Source organism: Rhinolophus sinicus, linkage group LG02 (genome assembly GCF_036562045.2).
Source record: "Rhinolophus sinicus isolate RSC01 linkage group LG02, ASM3656204v1, whole genome shotgun sequence".
Taxonomy (NCBI): domain Eukaryota; kingdom Metazoa; phylum Chordata; class Mammalia; order Chiroptera; family Rhinolophidae; genus Rhinolophus; species Rhinolophus sinicus.
Window position 1 is genome coordinate 55,250,429 of NC_133752.1, and position 19,779 is coordinate 55,270,207.

Sequence of the window (19,779 nt, forward strand, 5' to 3'; positions counted from 1 at the left end):
AAGAAATAATCCAGATTAAAGCCTGGAAAGACAAAAAGATGGACAACACAGAAGAAAAACCAGGATAGATGAAAGTTAAATCGGATGACAGAACCGAATCTGAGTTTAGAAAGAGAAAATGTTGCAGCGCGGTATTTGAGATGAAGCTGAGATACAGCTCAGAAAAAGAGCCAAGATTTTCCAGAAATTATGAAAGACACCAATCTAGATTCCAGAAGCCTAATAAATATCAAATAGGACAAATAAAAAGAAATCCATACTCAACACACCATAGTGAAAGAAAATATAAAGTATGAGTCCTCATTTCTCCCTGCAAGCATATTCTACAGAAGTCAACAATTTAGTGAGTACAAAAGGAATCTCTTCAAATCAATCTCTTTATACTGTACCTCCATCACTGTTCCCCTCCTCTGTAATAATGTCCAGTAGTCTCTCAAAAGCATTTTCGAAAGCAACGATTTTCTGGATTGCTCCATTGCTTCGTGTTAGTGCCTGTAGTAGTAAAACACCCTTATGGAGAAGAAAGATAATGTTTAGTGGAGTACAACTTTTACAATACATTTTAAAATTACTTTTAAAAAAACACAGAATTTTAGAAGCGGTAGGAATTTCACAAGTCCAACCCCTTCAATTTATAGATGAGGAAAACAAGGACAGAGAATATGAGTAATTTGCCTCCCTAAAGTTAATCTCGAAGGGAAAGGGCCTAGAATGGAATCCATGTCTACCAATTCCTAATTTAGTTCTCTTTTCAATATAAATATACAACAGTTTTTGCATACTCATCTATTATTATTCTATAGCTTTCATTGTGGTTGTGGTGTAAGAGGTGAACATGATTACATCTGTTTCAGGAATGCTCTGTACATGCTTCATAATAGTAAGGATATGAAATTGTGAATTCAAGAATATAAATCAACAATCACATTATAGCAGAGAAAGTTTGGATATTCTTTTAATTAACTGGTCCCCAAATTCCCAAAACTTAAAAGAGAATTCATATCTCATGAATGGCATGTTCAGCATGAAACAATTCACAATAGCCTTTGCCTCTGGTTTTTAGCTTTTCTCAGCTCCAGTTGGGCTGCATTTGGTTTACATATTCTGCAACCTCTTTATTATTATTCAGGAAAAACTGTTACCCATTTCTGCTTATTTCACTATCAAACAAGTATTTTATGAACCCCTAAGAGCCCAACAATACCATGATGGTCAAAGAGATGCCAATATTTTATAAAAACAGTAGATCGTACTTAAGAGGAAGAGGAACAGCAAACAGGTAGTTAAAAGGCAAATCAGCTATTGGCTGTCAATACTAAGCAGATAAGTACTCATATGAGACAAAAATGCCCATGGCGTTATTGAGCTTGTTCTACTCGTTTTCCTGTCAAGTCTTAGCATTAAGATGAGAGAGAAAGCAAAAGTAGTTATTTTTAGATGTCAAATTCTCCTACTTAATGCTGGCAACTTGAGTTTACTAACAAAGGGAGGAAGGAATACAGCAGAAAGAATACGGAGGCTCTGAGTTAGATGAAGTGGGTTTTAAAAAGGGTTGTCCTACTTAATAATTGCGTAATTTTAAGCAAATTACATAAATTCTGAGTATCAGTATATCCATGTGTAAAACAAGGATAACATCTTTGTGACAAGGTTTTTAAGAGGACAAAAGGAGATAAAGTGACTTCTATAGAACCTTATGTGTATGCTACTTATACTTTAAATTCTCTATACATATTAACTTCTTTTCCCTGACTATTAAGAAATATACTGTTCTAATCAAACACATTCACTAAAATGCTACTAAGAATAAAAGTATATTCAGTGGTCATTGAAAGTAAGTGGGTTCCAGTTCCTTAATTTAAAAACTGGTAACTAAAAGGATTCATTTATCCTGCCTTTCATGTATAAACTGTATTTCAAAATACAGTAGACTAGCTGATGAAGTAAAATTCTTTTTGTAAGATTATAGCTTAATAAATGTGAAATATTGAAAAAAATTATAGAAATCATTTTGCAACTCTTAATAAAATAACCAATTCAGACAATAATCGTTAATGGATGAACAGATGTAATGGATGAATTTGATGCAAAGTTGACAGACAGCTTTACAATAGAGGGATCTGGCTGTCACCACATGAATCAAACCCACTGATAATTAAAAGTGAGACAGCCAGAAATTACATGTTTCTTGATATGTTGCAAAATTAAGTGCACTGATCACCTGGGAAACATCCTAGTGAAAAAATGAACTGGAACCTAATCAAACCCTTTAAATAAGTTAAGACATAACAACCAAATATAATGAGAGAATCTTGTCTGGATCTTGATTTGAAGAAACCAACTATAAAAGACATTGCTAGGACAATTGGGAAATCTGAATATGGAATGGTGACCTTATTTAAACTGAGGGCTAAAACATCACTGTTAACTTGTTATATGTGATAATGGCATTGTAGTTATATAAGAAAATGCATGTCCATTTTAGACATGTATACTGAAGTATGCAATGGTGAAATCATATTGAGTGATTGCTTTTACATACTCTAGTCAAAAATAACAGCCATATACGATGTCAGAGATGTAGTAGATTGGGGGAGGGGGATTATCTCTTTTTGAGGGGTATAAATGTCTAACTAGTACATTGTTTCGTACACCTGAAACTAATAAAAAAATACAGGAGAGCGGTGAGGGGAGGCATAGATGATGAAAGTATAACAAAATCTTGAAACTGGTTTAGGAGACGGGTTTGTTGGTGTTCTTTTTACTTTTGTTGTGTGTTTACACTTTTCATAATAAAAAATAACAGAATTAAAGAATGGAATTACAGTCTATCACTTAGAATTGAGCTGGTAGTTATTTCCTAGTTTTCTCAACCTTTCTAAATAACATAAATATGATAGTGTCAGTGCACCTGTGATAAATGACCAACTAATTCTCTAAATCCAGATCTAAATCAATGTTTCAAATATAAAACAAACTGGAGCTAAAAATTTTTACCAGTGTGCTCACAGGAGGCTAGTCAATGTTGACAACTATTGTTGAGTGCAATTAGAAAGCTGATTAAAAACAAAGAGAAGAATTTTTAAAGAAGACTAAAGAAAGCAAAAGACACAAAAAAGGAAAAAAAAATACATTGTTCCAGGTAGTCACAGAGTGTCTAATAACTGCCAGAAGTTCCAGTTAGTTGCCTCTGATTGCTGGTGTCAACTGTGGTATATTATATGGTATATAACTGTGTTACTTATATAACATTACATAATGTTATGACAGTAAGTTATTGACAAAAATATTCAAATAAACAGGTTTACTGAAATTGAAGAAAGTCGAGAACCATGATTTCATTGATATGTGAAATATAAAACTGAAAACAACAAAGGAACAAGACAGACAAATAAACAAAAACTCACAGACACGGATAATAGTTTAGTGGTTATCGGAGGTTAAGAGGATAGGGGGGTGGTAGATGAGGATAAAAGGGATCAAATATATGGTGATGGAAGAACTGACTCTGGGTGGTGAGCACACAATGTGATATATAGATGATGTATTACAGAATTGTACACCTGAAATCTATGTAACTTTACTAACCATTATCACCCCAATAAACTTTAATTTAAAAAAAAAGATGGTTATAAAACATGTAAAAACCAAGAATCTAGATGCTACAAAAATATAACTTAATCATAATTGTAAATTTAATGAAAAAATGACAGAGAATCATTTTATCTGTCTTGAATAAAAATTAAGAAACAAGGCTAGAAGCAGAAAAAAACAGAGTAGTGAGTTAAAGGAAATGGTGTATTTAAGAACCTAGATAATGCAGTTACACAAAACAATAAATATTATATATGAAAATGAAAATAAATGCTAGTGATACTAGCAGCAATCCAGGAAGAATTTCTTTATTAAATACTTTATATGGTATCATCTTATTTAAACTAAAGGCCAAAAGAAGAGTAGAAAAACAAGTTTAGGTTTAAGATATGTAGTAATAGTTTAGTTAAGGAAAGATACTCAAAATTCCTAGTAGATGGGTACTCATTTAAATAAGACAATTCTTAAAAAAAATTAAATAAAAATGCTCTTCTCATGAGTTACATTACTATGTCATTTTACCACTTACACTACTGCACTGACATACATACCACAAAATTTTAATACATAGCTAAAAAACTGTCTATATGGACTAGCAGTCAAGAGCATTTCAGGGTTTTTCTCTGCTTTGCCACTAACCAGTTGTGAGGCTAAGAGCAATCCAAATGATAATTTTAGCACTTAGGATGAGAAAGCACAGGGACAGGTACCACAGATACAAAATGAAAAAGATACCGCTAACAAAAAATCAAGTCACTTGGTTTCCACGACTCTTGGACTTCTTAGTGTAAATATTGAGACTGAATTCACTTGATGTGATCTCCTAGCTCTAGAATTTAATTTTAAAAAGATTTTTCCAATTGCTGTCTAAAGTATTACAGTTTTGATCAAGTTGTAGATAACAGAGAAAAATATTGAAGCAACGTAACAATAATGTATCAACACAAAATATTCAACTTATATGGAAATGTTAAAATAAACCAGAATAGAAAACAACTCCAGAGCAAATCATGCTCTATAGTTAAACAGAGATTACAAGGAAAATCCTTTGAAATACATATTCAATCAAATGAGGGTGAGGATTCCAAATGTGACGCTTTGTTAAGTTTACACAGTTCAATGTCTGGGAATGTTTCCTCTACTCTTTCTGGAGGTAGAGTTTCAGAAGAGAATGGAAGAAACCCTAACATTGTGGAAGGCATAAATTTGAATAGCAAAATTATTTGTCTACGTCAAAATATTGGGTAGGAAGGAAACAAAGGAAGGAAAACGTGGCTTTGTATATAACTTAAAAAGGTCTAAAAGATTGGCATCACCTCAACTTTCCAAATGTAACTTCTTATGACTCTGATAAGGGTCAACAAATATTTCATTCACAAAGAGAAAAAAAGCTGCTTATTTTTAGGTTTCTTTTTCAAATTTAACTTACATCATTACGTATAACTTCCCTGGAATCCGCTAATAAGTCCATCAACCTTGAAACACCTAGAACATGGAACCAAGTGAAAAATATGTACAGATCAAAAATATAAATAGTAATTCAAATTATAAACAATTCACTAACACATCATTTCAGTCGCCGTCTTGAGGAATGATCCTCACTCTTAAATCAAAATGATACAAGGAAGATGAGTCACTTACCCATGGGACTGACTAAAATAATTTGCTGCACCTGAGGCCCTAGCTGTTTTAAAAGAGAAGTAAGAAGCTTCACACCAGGCCAGCGGACATGGAAATCAAACTCCTGCAATATAAGAATTTAACATATTTAACATCTGTAATTTACATTTTCAAGGAAAACATTTTTCTTTTAAACTTAATAGTGGTACCAAAAACTACAAGCAAAAATTTAGCAAACTTTAACAAATAAAAAGCAATACAAAGAAAATAAAGTTAACATAAATTGACCAAACTGATTAAACTGTTACTGACTAAACAGTATTTTGTAAAAATGGAAATAAGCAGATAGCATTATATAGTTCTTAAAACACGCATGTGAATCTCTTGTAATGATACAACGAACTTCACGACCTTAAAAAGGTATGTATGTGATGCTTCACCCAAAAGGGTAACACAAGAAGCTTACAAAGAACAACAAAAATAGCAAGGTTCTTTACCTCCAATAAAGATAACAGAAGAGTGACATTTTCTTGCTGCTTAATGAAAATTTCTGTAAACTGGCTTCCCAAATCCTCACTCTGTCTTGTGGAATTTTCTTCTGTAATATTCAAAGATAAAGTACTTCAATATGATGCTTTGTTGAGGGAGCTAAGCAGAAATGATATTTTTCTTGGAACGGTGATAGCACAATTATGCTTAAAATAACTTTCAATGTCATTTAAAATTTTTGCTCATTGTTACTATTATTAAATTTGTTGGGGGTAACACTGTTTAATAACATTTCAGGTGTACAAATTTATAATATGGCATCTGTATGCTGTATTAGTGTGCTCAACATCTGTAGTCTCCTTCAGTCAGAAGTTTTATTTGTAACAGCTAAAACCAGAAACCAAAATGCCCATCAGTAAGGGAATGGGTTAACAAATTGCTGTATATTCATACAAAAGAATACTACTCAACAATAAAAAGGAATGAACTACTGTATACAACATGAATGAAAATCAAAATAATTATGCTGAGAAAAGCCAGACCAAAAAACCAAAGGCAGTGTATACTGTATAATCTCATTTATATAAAATTCTAGAAAAATGCAAAATAGTCTACAGTGACAAAAGCAGATCTGTGATTGAATGGGGATTAGAAGGAGGGATGGATTACAAATACATAAGCACAAGGAAACTTTTAAATATATTCACTATTTTGGTGGTAATGATAACGGTTCCAGGGGTTTATACATAGGTCAAAACTCATAAAACTGTACATTTATATATATATATGCAGTTATATTTCAATTATACTTCAATAAAGCTGTGTGTGGGGGAAGAAATCTAAGTGGAGATATCATGTAAATTATTTGAATATACAATTATGAATTTCAGTATAAAGGTCTGGATTGTAAATTTGAGAGTGGCAAGCATATAAGTATTTGAAGTCAGCAGACTAGATGAGATCACCAAGAGAAAGGATGGAGAAGGAAAGAAATCTGTGCCCTGGAACAGTCCAATGTTAAAATTTGGGGAGATAAAGAAAATAGCAAAGGAGACAAAGAGTAGCCCAGTGAGACCGGAAGAAAGTCAGGGGATTGTGGAGACTGAGAAATACGTGAACGAACTGTTTCAAGGAGAAAGGGGTGATTAACTGTCAAACTGATGGGTCAAGTGTCGTCTCTGAACTTAATATGATCAAGAAATGAAGTAGCATCACTAACACAGTAGAGGCAATTTCTGTTTATGTACAGAATGGCTAGGGTGTGGAGTAAGTAGTCAAATACTTTCCTGAGAGGCAATACAGTATATATAATGGAAGAAGCTAACAAAAATTTTTGAGTCAGACCAATTAAAACTGTAACCTGTATTCAACCACTTAGTAGCCACATTACTTTGGGCAGATAGCCTAACTCTATCAAGCTTCAGTTTCCTTATTTGTAAAATGGGGACAATGTCTTTCATACAGAGTTTTCTTTGAGGATTCAAAATAAGTAAAACATCCAGCACAGTGGCTTGGTAAATAATATCTGTTCAATAAATAGTAATATCATCAACATTATCATCATCATTCCTAAGACAGAATTTCTCAACCCTGGCACTGACATCGATGTTATTACGTGAGGCTCCATATGCCCCGTAGGATGTTTAGAAGCATCCCTGGCCTTTACCCACAAGACGCCAACTGAATTCCCTTACTTCTCAGCTGTGACAACCAAAAATCCAAAAATGTCTCCAGATGTTGCCAAATGTGGTAGAAGGGGCCAAATTTCCCTCAGGTGAGAAACAGAGTCCTAATATTTAAGATATGTGTATACACACACACACACACAAACACACACACACACACACACACACACACACGTGTGTGTGTGTATGTGTGTGTGTATATATATATATATATATATAAAATCAAGTTTTAAAATTAACCAGAACATAGCAATCTTCTTTTGATGATTCAGAAAAAAATTCAGATTCACGTAAGGTTACCATTAACAAGTATTATCACCATGATGCAAAAGATATAACGAAGTATTTCTATGATATTCTCAGAAACATGCCTGTAAACATGTCTGATATTGATATTTTACCTTATATTTATCTCTTTCTCATAAAAGTTGCATGCAATCTACCAAGAAAAGTAGTTATTTGAGTTTATGATTGTTTGGATGCTAAATAAAAATAAATGTGCTGCATATTTTTTTAACATTACTGAACTACTCATTTTTACCCTTTACATTTGATTTCTTAGATTAATGGTGGCTTCAGAAGAATTGTTTAGGGAAGCATTTTCACTTCAGGAAAAACCAAGGAGGGGGTAAAGGGATGAAAAGAAACTACAGTTGAAAGCAATCATAATGTTATTGCATCACCATTGACACATCAAGGGTGCAACATTAAGGTGGCAGAGTTTTGATGCTCCCCAGGCCTAATATTAACCATAAGGAAGCCTGCTACTCAAACATAACTAGAGTGGACTCAAGGGACATTCTCTATCATGGATCTACTTGAAGGATTTCCAGTTGTTCCTTTGGGAGCTGATGAAATTCTGTGCCCTAATTATTTACACACCTCTGAAAGCAAAAGTTTTCCCAGTAAATTGTGATTTTCAAAGTCAAAGGTGAATTTACCAGTGGAGCTGAAAAAAAAGTCAGGCCAGTAAGTACCAAGAACTACACACCCTCCCCATTTTACTGAAAAGTTTCCATGATGATGGAAAGGGAGATTACAAAGAAATTGGAAAAGATATGGGAATTTGGGCGCTGATAAAATCTTTTGTGAATCTCCCTCTTTGGAATCAGCTATGAACAGGAGCCCTAATTCCCACAGTATGGTAAATGACATGTATCCAACAAAATATTATATAAGATTTGGTGGGCCAATGAGCCTATCTTGTTTTAAGACACCCCAGAACCCTATGAAACCACAGCTATGCAGGAGATGGTATCAGGAACAAATATCTAGCCAAATTCTAACGAAATTCTATAGATAAAAAAGCAGATAAAGAAAACTACAAAAAGTAGCCTATGGGGAAAACATATCAAGTGAATAGTTCCAAATACATGAAAAATCTACGCATGTAACTTACTGTCTCCCCCTTAGAATTGTCTTCCTCTAGAAGTTAAGATCACAGCAATGTGATGGCCTAATTGTAGACGTTTTGTAGGGCTATTTTTTGTTTGCATATATTCATATTTGTTGCATGAGATAACACTTGGGTATATAATTAATAAAATAATGCTTCTGAAATATACTTTATCATATAATGGTTTTTATTTGAGGTTGTGAATATAGTAAAGAATATTAATTCAACTTTAGGGGCAACACAGTAATGTACGAGTGAAGCAAACTGGGTGTTAAGACAACAGGCAGCATGGAAAGTATGTGCCCTAAGGGATGCAGCAATTACTCAGCTTCAGCTGATTAGTGCCATGTGGGAATGCAGGCACAGGTGTCATCAGCCTTCAGATATTTTAAAAAGAGAAGTCTAAAATTCAAAAATTGATGTGAAAACTCCCAATTTGTAATACTCGCAACTTATTTAAATTATTGGGTCAAATAATTTTGCTTTTAAGATGGGCAATGCCCTTGGGCTGAAAGATTGTGACCTCTAGAGAAAAGCTCAAAATAAAAATCATTGACATTTGAGAATATTAAAACTTGTAAGGTAATCTAAAAAGGGGGAGGAAAAGCATATATATAGACTTGATGGATTCTTCCTATGAAACATTTTAAAACGCTGAACTATTTATGTGGATAAATGCAAATAACTAAGTTGGGGGTTTAAGTCTTGTTTGGTATTTCCCAAAATGAAGAATAGTGTGGCATGTTAATAGGTATCTGAGAAAAGCAAGCTCCTGTGCACAAATGTATTTGGATTAAACAAAGACTGAAAGGATTCGTTACTGCAGGATTCTCAGCACTTACTACAGTAATGTAAATTCTGTGATGCTTCAGAGGGGAATATAGTATGTTTTATTTATTTAACTATGGACCTCTTTTAATACAGAGTACTCTGGGACTTGTCCTACACGTTAAGGAATGCAGACTTAACACAAACAAAAGTTTAATTCAATGTTTGCATTGAGCACAAACTAATGATTTAGCAAGGAGTTAATACATTTCATTTATTCTGTAGCAATACTGTATGAAATACTGAAGCTTAAGAGTATATAGTTAACACTGGTTATTATTTGTCTTGTTGATGATAGCCATTCTAACTGGTGTGAGGTGGTATCTCATTGTGGTTTTTATTCACATTTCTCTGATGATTAGTGATGTTGAACATTTTTTCATGTCTACTGGCCATTTGTATGTCTTCTTTGGAGAAATGTCTATTCAGGTCCTCTGCCCATTTTTTAACTGGATTGTTTGTTCTTTTGTTGTTGTTTAGTTGTATGAGTTCCTTATATATTTTGGATATTAGCCCCATACCAGAAGTGTTGTTTGCAAAAATCTTCTCCCCTTCGATTGGTTGCCTCTTTATTTGTTGATGGTTTCTTTTGCTGTGCAGAAGCTTTTTAGTTTGATATAGTCCCATTCATTTATTTTAGCTTTTACTTTCCTTGACTTTGGGGTCAAATTCATAAAATGCTCTTTGAACCCAAGGTCCATAAGTTTAGTACCTATGTGGAGAAAAAGGAACTCTCATACACTCTTGGTGGGAATGTAGATTGGTGCAGCCACCATGGAAAGCAGTATGGAGGTTCCTCAAAAAATTAAGAATAGAATTACCACATGACATAACAATCCCTCTCCTGAGTACCTACCCAGAAAATCTGAAAACATTTATCCGTAAAGATATATGTGCTCCAATGTTCATTGCAGCCTTATTTATAGTGGCCAAGACATGGAAACAACCAAAGTGTCCTTTGATATCCCGATGACTAGATAAAGAAGATGTGGTATATATACACAATGGAATACTATTCTGCCATAAGAAAAGATGAAATAGTACCACTTGTGACAACATGGATGGATCTTGAGATTATTATGCTGAGTGAAATAAGTCAGACAGAAAAAGTAGAGAACCATGATTTCACTGGTATGTGGTACATAAACCAAAAACAACAAAAGAACAAGACAAACAAATGAGAAACAAAAACTCATAGACACAGACAATAGTTCAGTGATTACCAGAGGGTAAGGGGGGCGGGGGGTAGTTGATGAGGATAAAGGGAATCAAATATATGGTGATGGAAGAACTGACTCTGGGTGGTGAACACACAATGTGACATAGAGATGATGTATTACAGAATTATACACCTGAAATCTATGTAACTTTACTAATAATTGTCACCCCAATAAGCTTTAATTAAAAAAGAATTTAAAAAAGAAAAAAGAGTATATAGTTAAGATCTATGTTTTGAAATGAACTAGTGAGATGTGATTCTGTTCCAAGGATCTATGGTTCTTTCTGGCTTAATATTGCCAATTTTAAAAAGCTGTTAGTGAGATAAACTCTATTTCCTTTAAGTTGTAATCATAAGACGGCACTTTTGAATTTTACGTAGAGTCCCGCAAAAATTAGCTAAGCAATTAAAGTAATGTACAAAGCTATTTTGGTGTAGCAGTAAATTAAGCTATTAATAAAACTACTAGAAATGGTTACATTGATTATATAAAACTTGTAAACCAAAACTAGACCCAACGAAAAATTATATCTATTAAGCTATTAATAAAACGGTTACATTAATTATATCTAAAAGTTGTAAACCAAAAGTAGACCCAATGAAAAATTATACCTACTTTACAAGTAAGCAAAGGTATGAGCCAAGTAAACCATCCTCTTTCATCAATATACTTATTTTAAAACTCCTAGAGCTAAGTATATTTTTTACATTCTATGTTTTATATAGCACATGCTATACTTAATATAATCTGTAAAAGTAAATGACCCTTTATTGTAAGATAAATGAAAAAATAAGAACTAACTGGCGCTTTGCTACCATAGTGAAAATACACCTAAAACAGGTATATAAAATTAAAGACTGCTTTTTAAAAAGTCCTTATATACCTCTGGCAACATTTCAGTCCTATTTATATGATTGGCTTTTAATTAAATATGTATACATTTATTTTTCAAGTGGATTTACAGTTGTATTTTTTCCATAGGTATAATCAATATCCAAAAAACTTCTCTTTTTAACTTCACTTCCTATCAAAAATCATAACCCATATTATGGAGGACAAAACTAATTTGTAGAAAGAGATATTGCAATAAAAGTAGACCTAACTCTGGGGCCGCCAGTTAGCTCAGTTGGTTAGAGCAAGGTGCTCGTAACAACAAGGTTGCCAGTTGGAGCCCCACATGGGCCCCTGTGAGCTGCGCCCTCCACAACTAGATTGAAACAACTACTTGACTTGGAGCTGATGGGTCCTGGAAAAACACATTTAAAATAAATAAAAGTTAAAAAAAATAAAAAGTTGACCTAACTCAGAGTGAGGGAATATCAAGAAATTTTTTACACTGTGGTCAATTAGTTAAAAAAGTACAGCTATACATTTTTTTTAACATTTGTCTGCATCCTCTATAAACTAGTTATATAAATTATAAGATTTAATAAAGAATCTAGTTAGTAAAATGGCCACAATTTATTAAATCAGAAACCTATGGAATAACAAAACAAAAACAAAAAAGAATGTGTCAAAAAAATACTGTTATACTACTTACTAGATGATATTATGTAAGTTAAGTGGTCTCTAGGCTTTCATTTTTAGAAAACAGAAAGATATCACCTACCTCACAGGGTGCTATGAGGATCAAATAAGATAATGGGCACAAAAGCACTGCAAAGTTTAATGCTCCACACAAGTAAGATGAAACAATAATAGAAACAACTACTAATCTGTACTACCCTACAAGGAAACAGCTTATTGTCAAAGTCAAGGCATAATATTGTGTTATGTTCTGCTTTCAAACAAGGGGTTCAAATGTCACAAAAGATAATGCTATATACAACTTAATAAGTTAATGTCTTTGTTAGTTTTTTGTTAGGTATAGGCAACTTTGTTATGTACCATTTTAAACCTCCTTTAGATAAGGATATTCCCTTCTTTATTTTAAAAAGATAAGGATCTCGGAAAAAATGGTAAAACAAATCAAGTAAAACTTGAGTACTTTAATTATGAGTTAAAGAAATAGCAATGTTAATGGAACTTGAAACAGACCACCAGAAAAAAAGACAATATTGGTGAGTTCTAAGAATATAAAAAATGTCAGTAACCAGATATTACTGCATGCATTATTTTAAAGGGACAATATCAACACATAAGTATTCTCTGAACTGGAATACTTTCCAGTTCTTATCGAATATAGGTAAAATTCATATGTATGCATACAAGTATGTATGCATAAATATTCAAATATTATTTTTATTTTTAAATAAACTGCCTCATATTTCTCCAGGAAGTACACAATAACTAAAACTAATTCAAAATTACCAGAGAAGTAGCTTCAATTCTGGTAAAAGATGCACTAGAATATTTTCTGTATTCTGGACAATAAATAGATTTAGTCATAGACAGAAAAAATAGCAATATAAAATTATCAGATATTCCTCTTAAAATAAGGAATTCTTATATTGTGAAATAAGTCTCAAGATTTTTTTACTAGCCAGAAAAAACCTAACTTGACAGTGTCCTTTTTATGTTATCAGAAATTATGCCTAAAAGCATCATGCATATGTAAATGCAATCTTTTACCTTCAACATCATCTGAAAAGGTAGATAGACAGGTAGATAGATAGATAGATAGATAAATAAATAACATAAATAAAAAGTGGGTGATAAAGAAAACAGCTTTATGTGTCAGAATTCACAATAAAACAAATAAGACCTTAAAATGTCAAATAAGCAATACCATCTCTTGGAAGAAGGGACTCATATTCATTTTACTCAAATACCTGAGATATCCCAAAAGCGATATACCATATGCTATATATTCAGGATTACGAGGCAGATTTACCAATAAGTTAAAGGGCTATAAAATATCCCCAACGCAAAAAACTCTACAATGAAGTGCATTATGTCAGCTAAGAATGATCTTTTGATGAAAGTTTAAGTTCCTATCTTAATCTTCCCCTGAAAAAGTGATTCTAGTACTGTTCTCCTAAGAATCATCTATCCTGTTTATCCGAAGGATTATTTTTGGATGCTGAATTAAAAATAAAGAAACCAGGGGCAGCCGGATGGCTCAGTTGGTTAGAGTGCCAGTTCTGAACTACAAGGTTACCAGTTTAATTCCCGCATGGGATGGTGGGCTGCAACTAAGATTGAAAACAGCGACTGGACTTGGGGCTGAGCTGCGCCCTCCACAACTAGATCAAAGGACAACGACTTGGAGCTGATGGGCCCTGGAGAAACACACTGTTCCCCAATATTCCCCAATAAAATAAAATAAAATAAAATAAATTTAAATAAATAAAGAGTCAAATACATAAAGAGAAACAAAAAATTGGACTCTGACCATGATTATATTATAAATTTATAACAAATGAAAACCACCTACCTAAAAATTATTGCCGCTATACCAATTTTTTTAAAAAGAAATATCATCTGCAATAAACTAGGAAAACAGATAAATTTCTAATCTGAAATGGCAAAAAAGTCTTTTAATCTATTATAACAAGTGTGTTGCACCCAATTTTCTCATCTGAGAAATAACTAGACAAAATAAGTATCTTTTTCTTTACAGTGTGTTCTTGTGTTTATTGAAGTATTGTCATGTGACTGACAGCTTCTTTGCCCATGGGCACCAAATTATATTTACTAAAGATTTTTTCAGCTCTGAGAAATGAATAAAGTTAAGTTATAAGCTAGATGTCACAGAAATAAAAATTTAAGAAAAAGGATATTTAAATGTAAGAAATTGTGACTACTCAATACAACCCAGTTTTGAGTGTTACTGATATTCTGTGAAGTTAATATCTACATGTTTCTGTTCTACTTTTATTTGAAAAAAAACATTGCAAATTCAGTATCATCTACATTTCTTTATGACCTGTCTACTCAGAATTTTGAAAGATCCTATAATTTCAGTCTAAATTAGACTTAATATGTCCACCCTTCTGATAGTCTAGAACAGGGGTGTCCAAACTTTTTTCAACGTTTTTTAACAAGGGCCATATGCCGTAAAATATACAAACAGCCGGGCCACTCACTCGAGGTGAAGTACGTACTGCCTCACCTGGTTTATTTAAGTAAACTAAATATATTTTTGGAATTTGCTGCGGGCCAATTAACAATGGATTGCGGGCTGCAGTTGGCCCGCGGGCCGCAGTTTGGACACCCCTGGTCTAGAATAATGAAAAACCCACTATGTGCTACTGCAATAGCCAATCTGATATAAGAAATGAACTCATCAACAGGACTGTGAAATGGTATTGAATGCATATAGAACAAAATGTATACAGACTTCCAGTCAAGTATTTCACATACTACTAACAATAAAATAAATTAAGAAAATGACAGACTACCTTATTTTAAGTACACAAGTAATTTGGAACAAAAAAGATAAAGGATACACAAAAGAAATGTGTGGATTTCAAACTGATTCATATCATTTTACACCAAACAGACTTAATGTAAAAATAATTTCTAAATTTAATAAATTGTTGCTTTTTATAAATTAACATGAGTCCTATGTTAAAAGGTTAAGTATTTATTAGGAAAAAACCCTCTAACTTCATACTGCTTACCAGATAACATATAAATAAGTTTAATTTTTCAGTCAATAGCCAAAAATGTTTATTTAATCCAGAGATTACTAATACTCATGATGCTTAACTGAAACCAAATCCAAACAGAGCTGTAAATGTTTTTTTTAAAAAAGAAGAATCCAATTCCATCTCCAAATTATACACAAAGCAATCATCCTAAAGATACTTTTCTAAAACTAGGCTTATGTCTTCCTTTATTGATTAGAAAAAAGAAAAAAGAATACATATAAATAAATTTGTAAAATGTATTTAAAACCAGTGAAATTGGTACAATCCAGTAACTTTTATGTACAAAAACTACAATAAAAGAAACTTACCTACTTCTTCTTCTTCATCATTAGATATTATATTATAAAGTGTGTCCAAAGCATAACCTATTATTTCAGAATCCGAACTGCAAAAAGAAATTATTACATTTACACACTGCTAATTAGAGTGTGAATTATGACCATTTTTAGACAATTACTTAGCAAGACTGTATAAAATATTAATTCCATTTCTAAAAATTTATCATAAGAAAATATCAGAGTGCAACTATGGAGAATATATAAAGATTTATTTATAATAGTGAAAAATCAGAGTCAACCTAAATTTCCAATAAAAAATATGGTAAATCCATCCATACAGCAGCAATAAAAAATGTATTTCAAAGAATGTTTAATGACATGGTAATGAAAACACCCTTGATTTAATGCCTGTAGGAAAATACTGAACATAAAAATTAATGTACAGAGTGATCCCATCTAGCAAAAAATAAGTATATATTCACGTGTGTTTATATATATTTTAATCTTATGAATAAACTTGTAAAATAAATATAACTTTAAAACCAGCAGAATTAGTAAAAAAAATAAAAAAAAAAAAGCAAAAATACCCAGGAAATTTTATGGGTGTGTGTATGTTTATATATGTTCTGTGATACACACACATACACATACGTATACCTATATATAAACATATATATAAAATGTTTGATATATGTTTATATAAGCATAATACTGTTACATATAGTTGGACTACTAGAGTTTGTTTCCCTGCTCCATACTTTATTTTCTAAAAAAATAAAAAAAATATCTTACAGTAAATATGTACTATTTATAGTATCAGATATGTACTATTTATAATATCAGGAAGTATGTTTTGTAGTCATTCATAAACAGACAAATTTTGAAAGCCTGATAGATGATGATGGCATTTAGAATGAAAAGCAAGAATGAGATACAGGTCACAAAGACCCAGGGAATATGAAGAAGTGATTAGGAGTGATAGATAAAAGCAAAGATGACAGACAAAGTGGATTACAATGAGAGGATGTAAATGTCAAATGAAGTGGGTTTTGAAATTATTATTTATCATTTTGTTTTTGAGAAATTTTGAGGGGCATCTTTTAAAAACACTATTGAGAGGATCAAATATATGGTCATGGAGGGAGACCTGACTCTGGGTGGTGAACACACAATGTGATATACAGATGATATATTACAGAACTGTACACTTGAAACATATGTAACTTTACTAACCAGTCATCCCAATAAACTTTAATTAAAAACAAAACAAAACCACTACTGAGAAACTAGGAATAGAAGAGAAAGTCCTCTAAATGATAAAAGGAATCTAGGAAAATGTAATGGTGAAAGACTAAATCCTCCTAAGATCAGGAACAAGATAGCAATGTTCCCTCTAGCCACCTCTACCTAACATTGAACTAGAGGTTCTAGATAGAGCAATTAGGCAAGAAAAGGAAACAAAAGGCATATAGATTAGAAAGAGATAAAACTATACCTATTCACAGGTGACATTCTTGTATATAGAAAATCCTACAGAATTCACTAAAAAACTTTTGAACAGTACAGCAAAGTTGAAGGATACATGCTCAATATAAAAGCCCAAAATTCAAATAAGTGAAAAGACATTCTGTGTTCATGGATAGGAAGATATAATATTGTTAAGATGCTAATATACCCAGACTTGATAAACAGATTCACATATCCCCATAAACATCCTAGCTGTTATTTTTGCAGAAATTGACAAGCTGGTCATAAAATTTGTATGGAAATGCAAAGGATCCAGAGTAGCCAAAACAATTTTGAAAAAGAAAAAAAAGGTTGAAGTACTTATATTTCCCAATTTCAAAACTTACAAAATTATAATAACTAAGACTATGTGACACTGGCATAAGGATAGATATATAGGTAAACAGAATAGAGAGTCTAAAAATAAAGCCTAACTTTTATTTCACTGATTCTTGGCAAGGATGCAAAAACCATTCAATGTGGAAGGAATAGTCCTTCAACAAATGGTGCTGGGACTAGATATCTACATGCAATAGAATGAAGTGGGACCCCTACTTCAAACCATACATAAAAATTAACTCAACATGGACACAATATCTAAACATAAGAAGCAAAAGCTATTAAAACTCTTAGAAGGAAACAGAGACATAAACTTTCAAAACCTTGAATTAAGCAATGATTTCTTAGATATGACACCAAAAGTATAAGCAAGAAAAGATCAAACAGATAAACTAGACTTTGTCAAAATTAAAAACACTATCAAGAAAGTGAAAAGATAACCCAAAGAATGGGAGAAAATGTTTGCAAATCAAAAATCTGACAAGGGACTTGTATCCAGAGTATATATACAATTCAACAATAAAAAGACAAGTAACCCATTTAAAAATGGGTGAAGGATTTGAGCAGACATTTCTCAAAAAAAAAAAAAAAAAGTATATAAATGGTCAATAAGCACATGAAATTAGGGAAGTTCAAATCAAAACCACAGTGAGATACCAAGTTATACCCACTAGGATAGCCATTAAAAAAAGGACAATAACAAGTGTTGGCGAGGAGAAATTGCATCTTCATACACTGTTGGTGGGAATGTAAAATGAGTTTGGCAGTTCCTCAAAAAAGTTTAACACAGAGTTTCCACATGACCCAACAATGCATTCCTATGTATAAAACACATGTTCACACAAAAATAGTACATGAATGTTCATAGCAGCATTATTTATAATAGCCAATAAATGGAAATAGCCCAAATATCCATCAACTAATGAATGGATAAACAAAATGTGGTATATCCATACTATGGAATATTATTCAGCCATAAAAGAGGATGAAATACTAATATACATGTGAAACATGAATGAACCTTGATATATTATGCTAAGTGAAAGAAGCCAGACAAAAGCCACATATTCTATGATTCCATTTATATAAAATGTCCAAGATAATCAAATCTATAGAGACAGAAAGTAGATTAGTGTTTGCGAAGCATTGAGGGGAAGAAGGAATAGAGCATGATAGCTGATGGATACTGGATTTCTTTTTTTGAGTGATGAAAATGTTCTGGAATTAGACAGAGATGATGGTTGCAAGACGTTGTGAAGATACTAAATCCACTGATGTGTACACTTCAAAAAGATGAACTTTATGGTACACAAATTATATCTCAATTAAAAAAAACAACTACTGAGGTGTCATGGTTTAGTTCCACCAGGGAGAGACAGACAACTTTCAGGTCCTGAGTGTGGGACTTAGGAGAATGGCAGCCCTCCTCAAGGTGGCTGTAAGGGAAGCAGACCCAGCGACAGATGGAGAGCTTCAAGCCACACTAAGAAAGGGAACATAGCTTTCTGTGGTGCCGCCAGTGATGAAGGGGATCCAGTGGAAGGATTCTGATATGTTAGCTGGCCAGGCCAGGCCAGGAAAAGCATTCAACAGTAATGAAGATGAGAAGTGGAAGGAAACAGCTGCAGAACACAGATCTTTGCATTGAATTAAAAAAACAAAAAACAAAAAAAAGAACCAAACCACTCACAGAACACTCTAAAAACAGAAGACAGAGAACCCTGCCTTTTCCAGCTCTAGAAGACCAGTTAACAACAGGGAGATCTTCTCATATCACCTCATTCTGACCTCCTCTTTTGCTTCCTGTTCCACTTTTAAGGAGCGTTGGGATTAAACTGAGCCCACCTGGATAATCCAGCATAATCTCCCCATCTCGAAGTCTTTAACTTAACCACATCTGCAAAGTCTGTTTTTCCATCCAAGGTAATGTTCATAGGTTGTGGTGATTATGAGGTGAACATCATTGAGGGGGCATTATCCTGCCTACCATAGTTGCCCACTATAGTGTTAATAACACACAGTTCTGAAACATCCAGTGCATTTACTCAAGTGCACTAGAATTAGCTGGCTTTCAAAAGATAGCCCATGCGTGTTACATGGTCTGAGGAGAAAAGGAAAGGTTCTAACTGGTGTGAAAAAGCAGCTGGGCATTGCTGAAATATAACGGAAAAAGAGGCTGTCAGGTTAGAAAGACAGGCAGTACCCGGATCTCTAAAACGCTTGTATGTT

General features: G+C 32.9%; 1 protein-coding gene across 2 annotated transcripts in view; it reads right to left on the reverse strand.

Annotated features, from left to right (window-relative positions):
* The window catches only part of USO1 (USO1 vesicle transport factor), a 71,883-nt gene that overhangs the window by 36,810 nt on the left and 15,294 nt on the right, over positions 1–19,779 (reverse strand). For both annotated transcript variants that reach the window (XM_019720566.2, XM_019720581.2), the window contains exons 4-8: positions 15,736–15,812; positions 5,712–5,812; positions 5,236–5,338; positions 5,024–5,079; positions 390–510 (exon numbers count right to left, since the gene is read on the reverse strand). In XM_019720566.2, the coding sequence (XP_019576125.1) occupies positions 390–510; positions 5,024–5,079; positions 5,236–5,338; positions 5,712–5,812; positions 15,736–15,812 (458 nt within the window). The remainder of the gene's footprint in view (positions 1–389; positions 511–5,023; positions 5,080–5,235; positions 5,339–5,711; positions 5,813–15,735; positions 15,813–19,779) is intronic.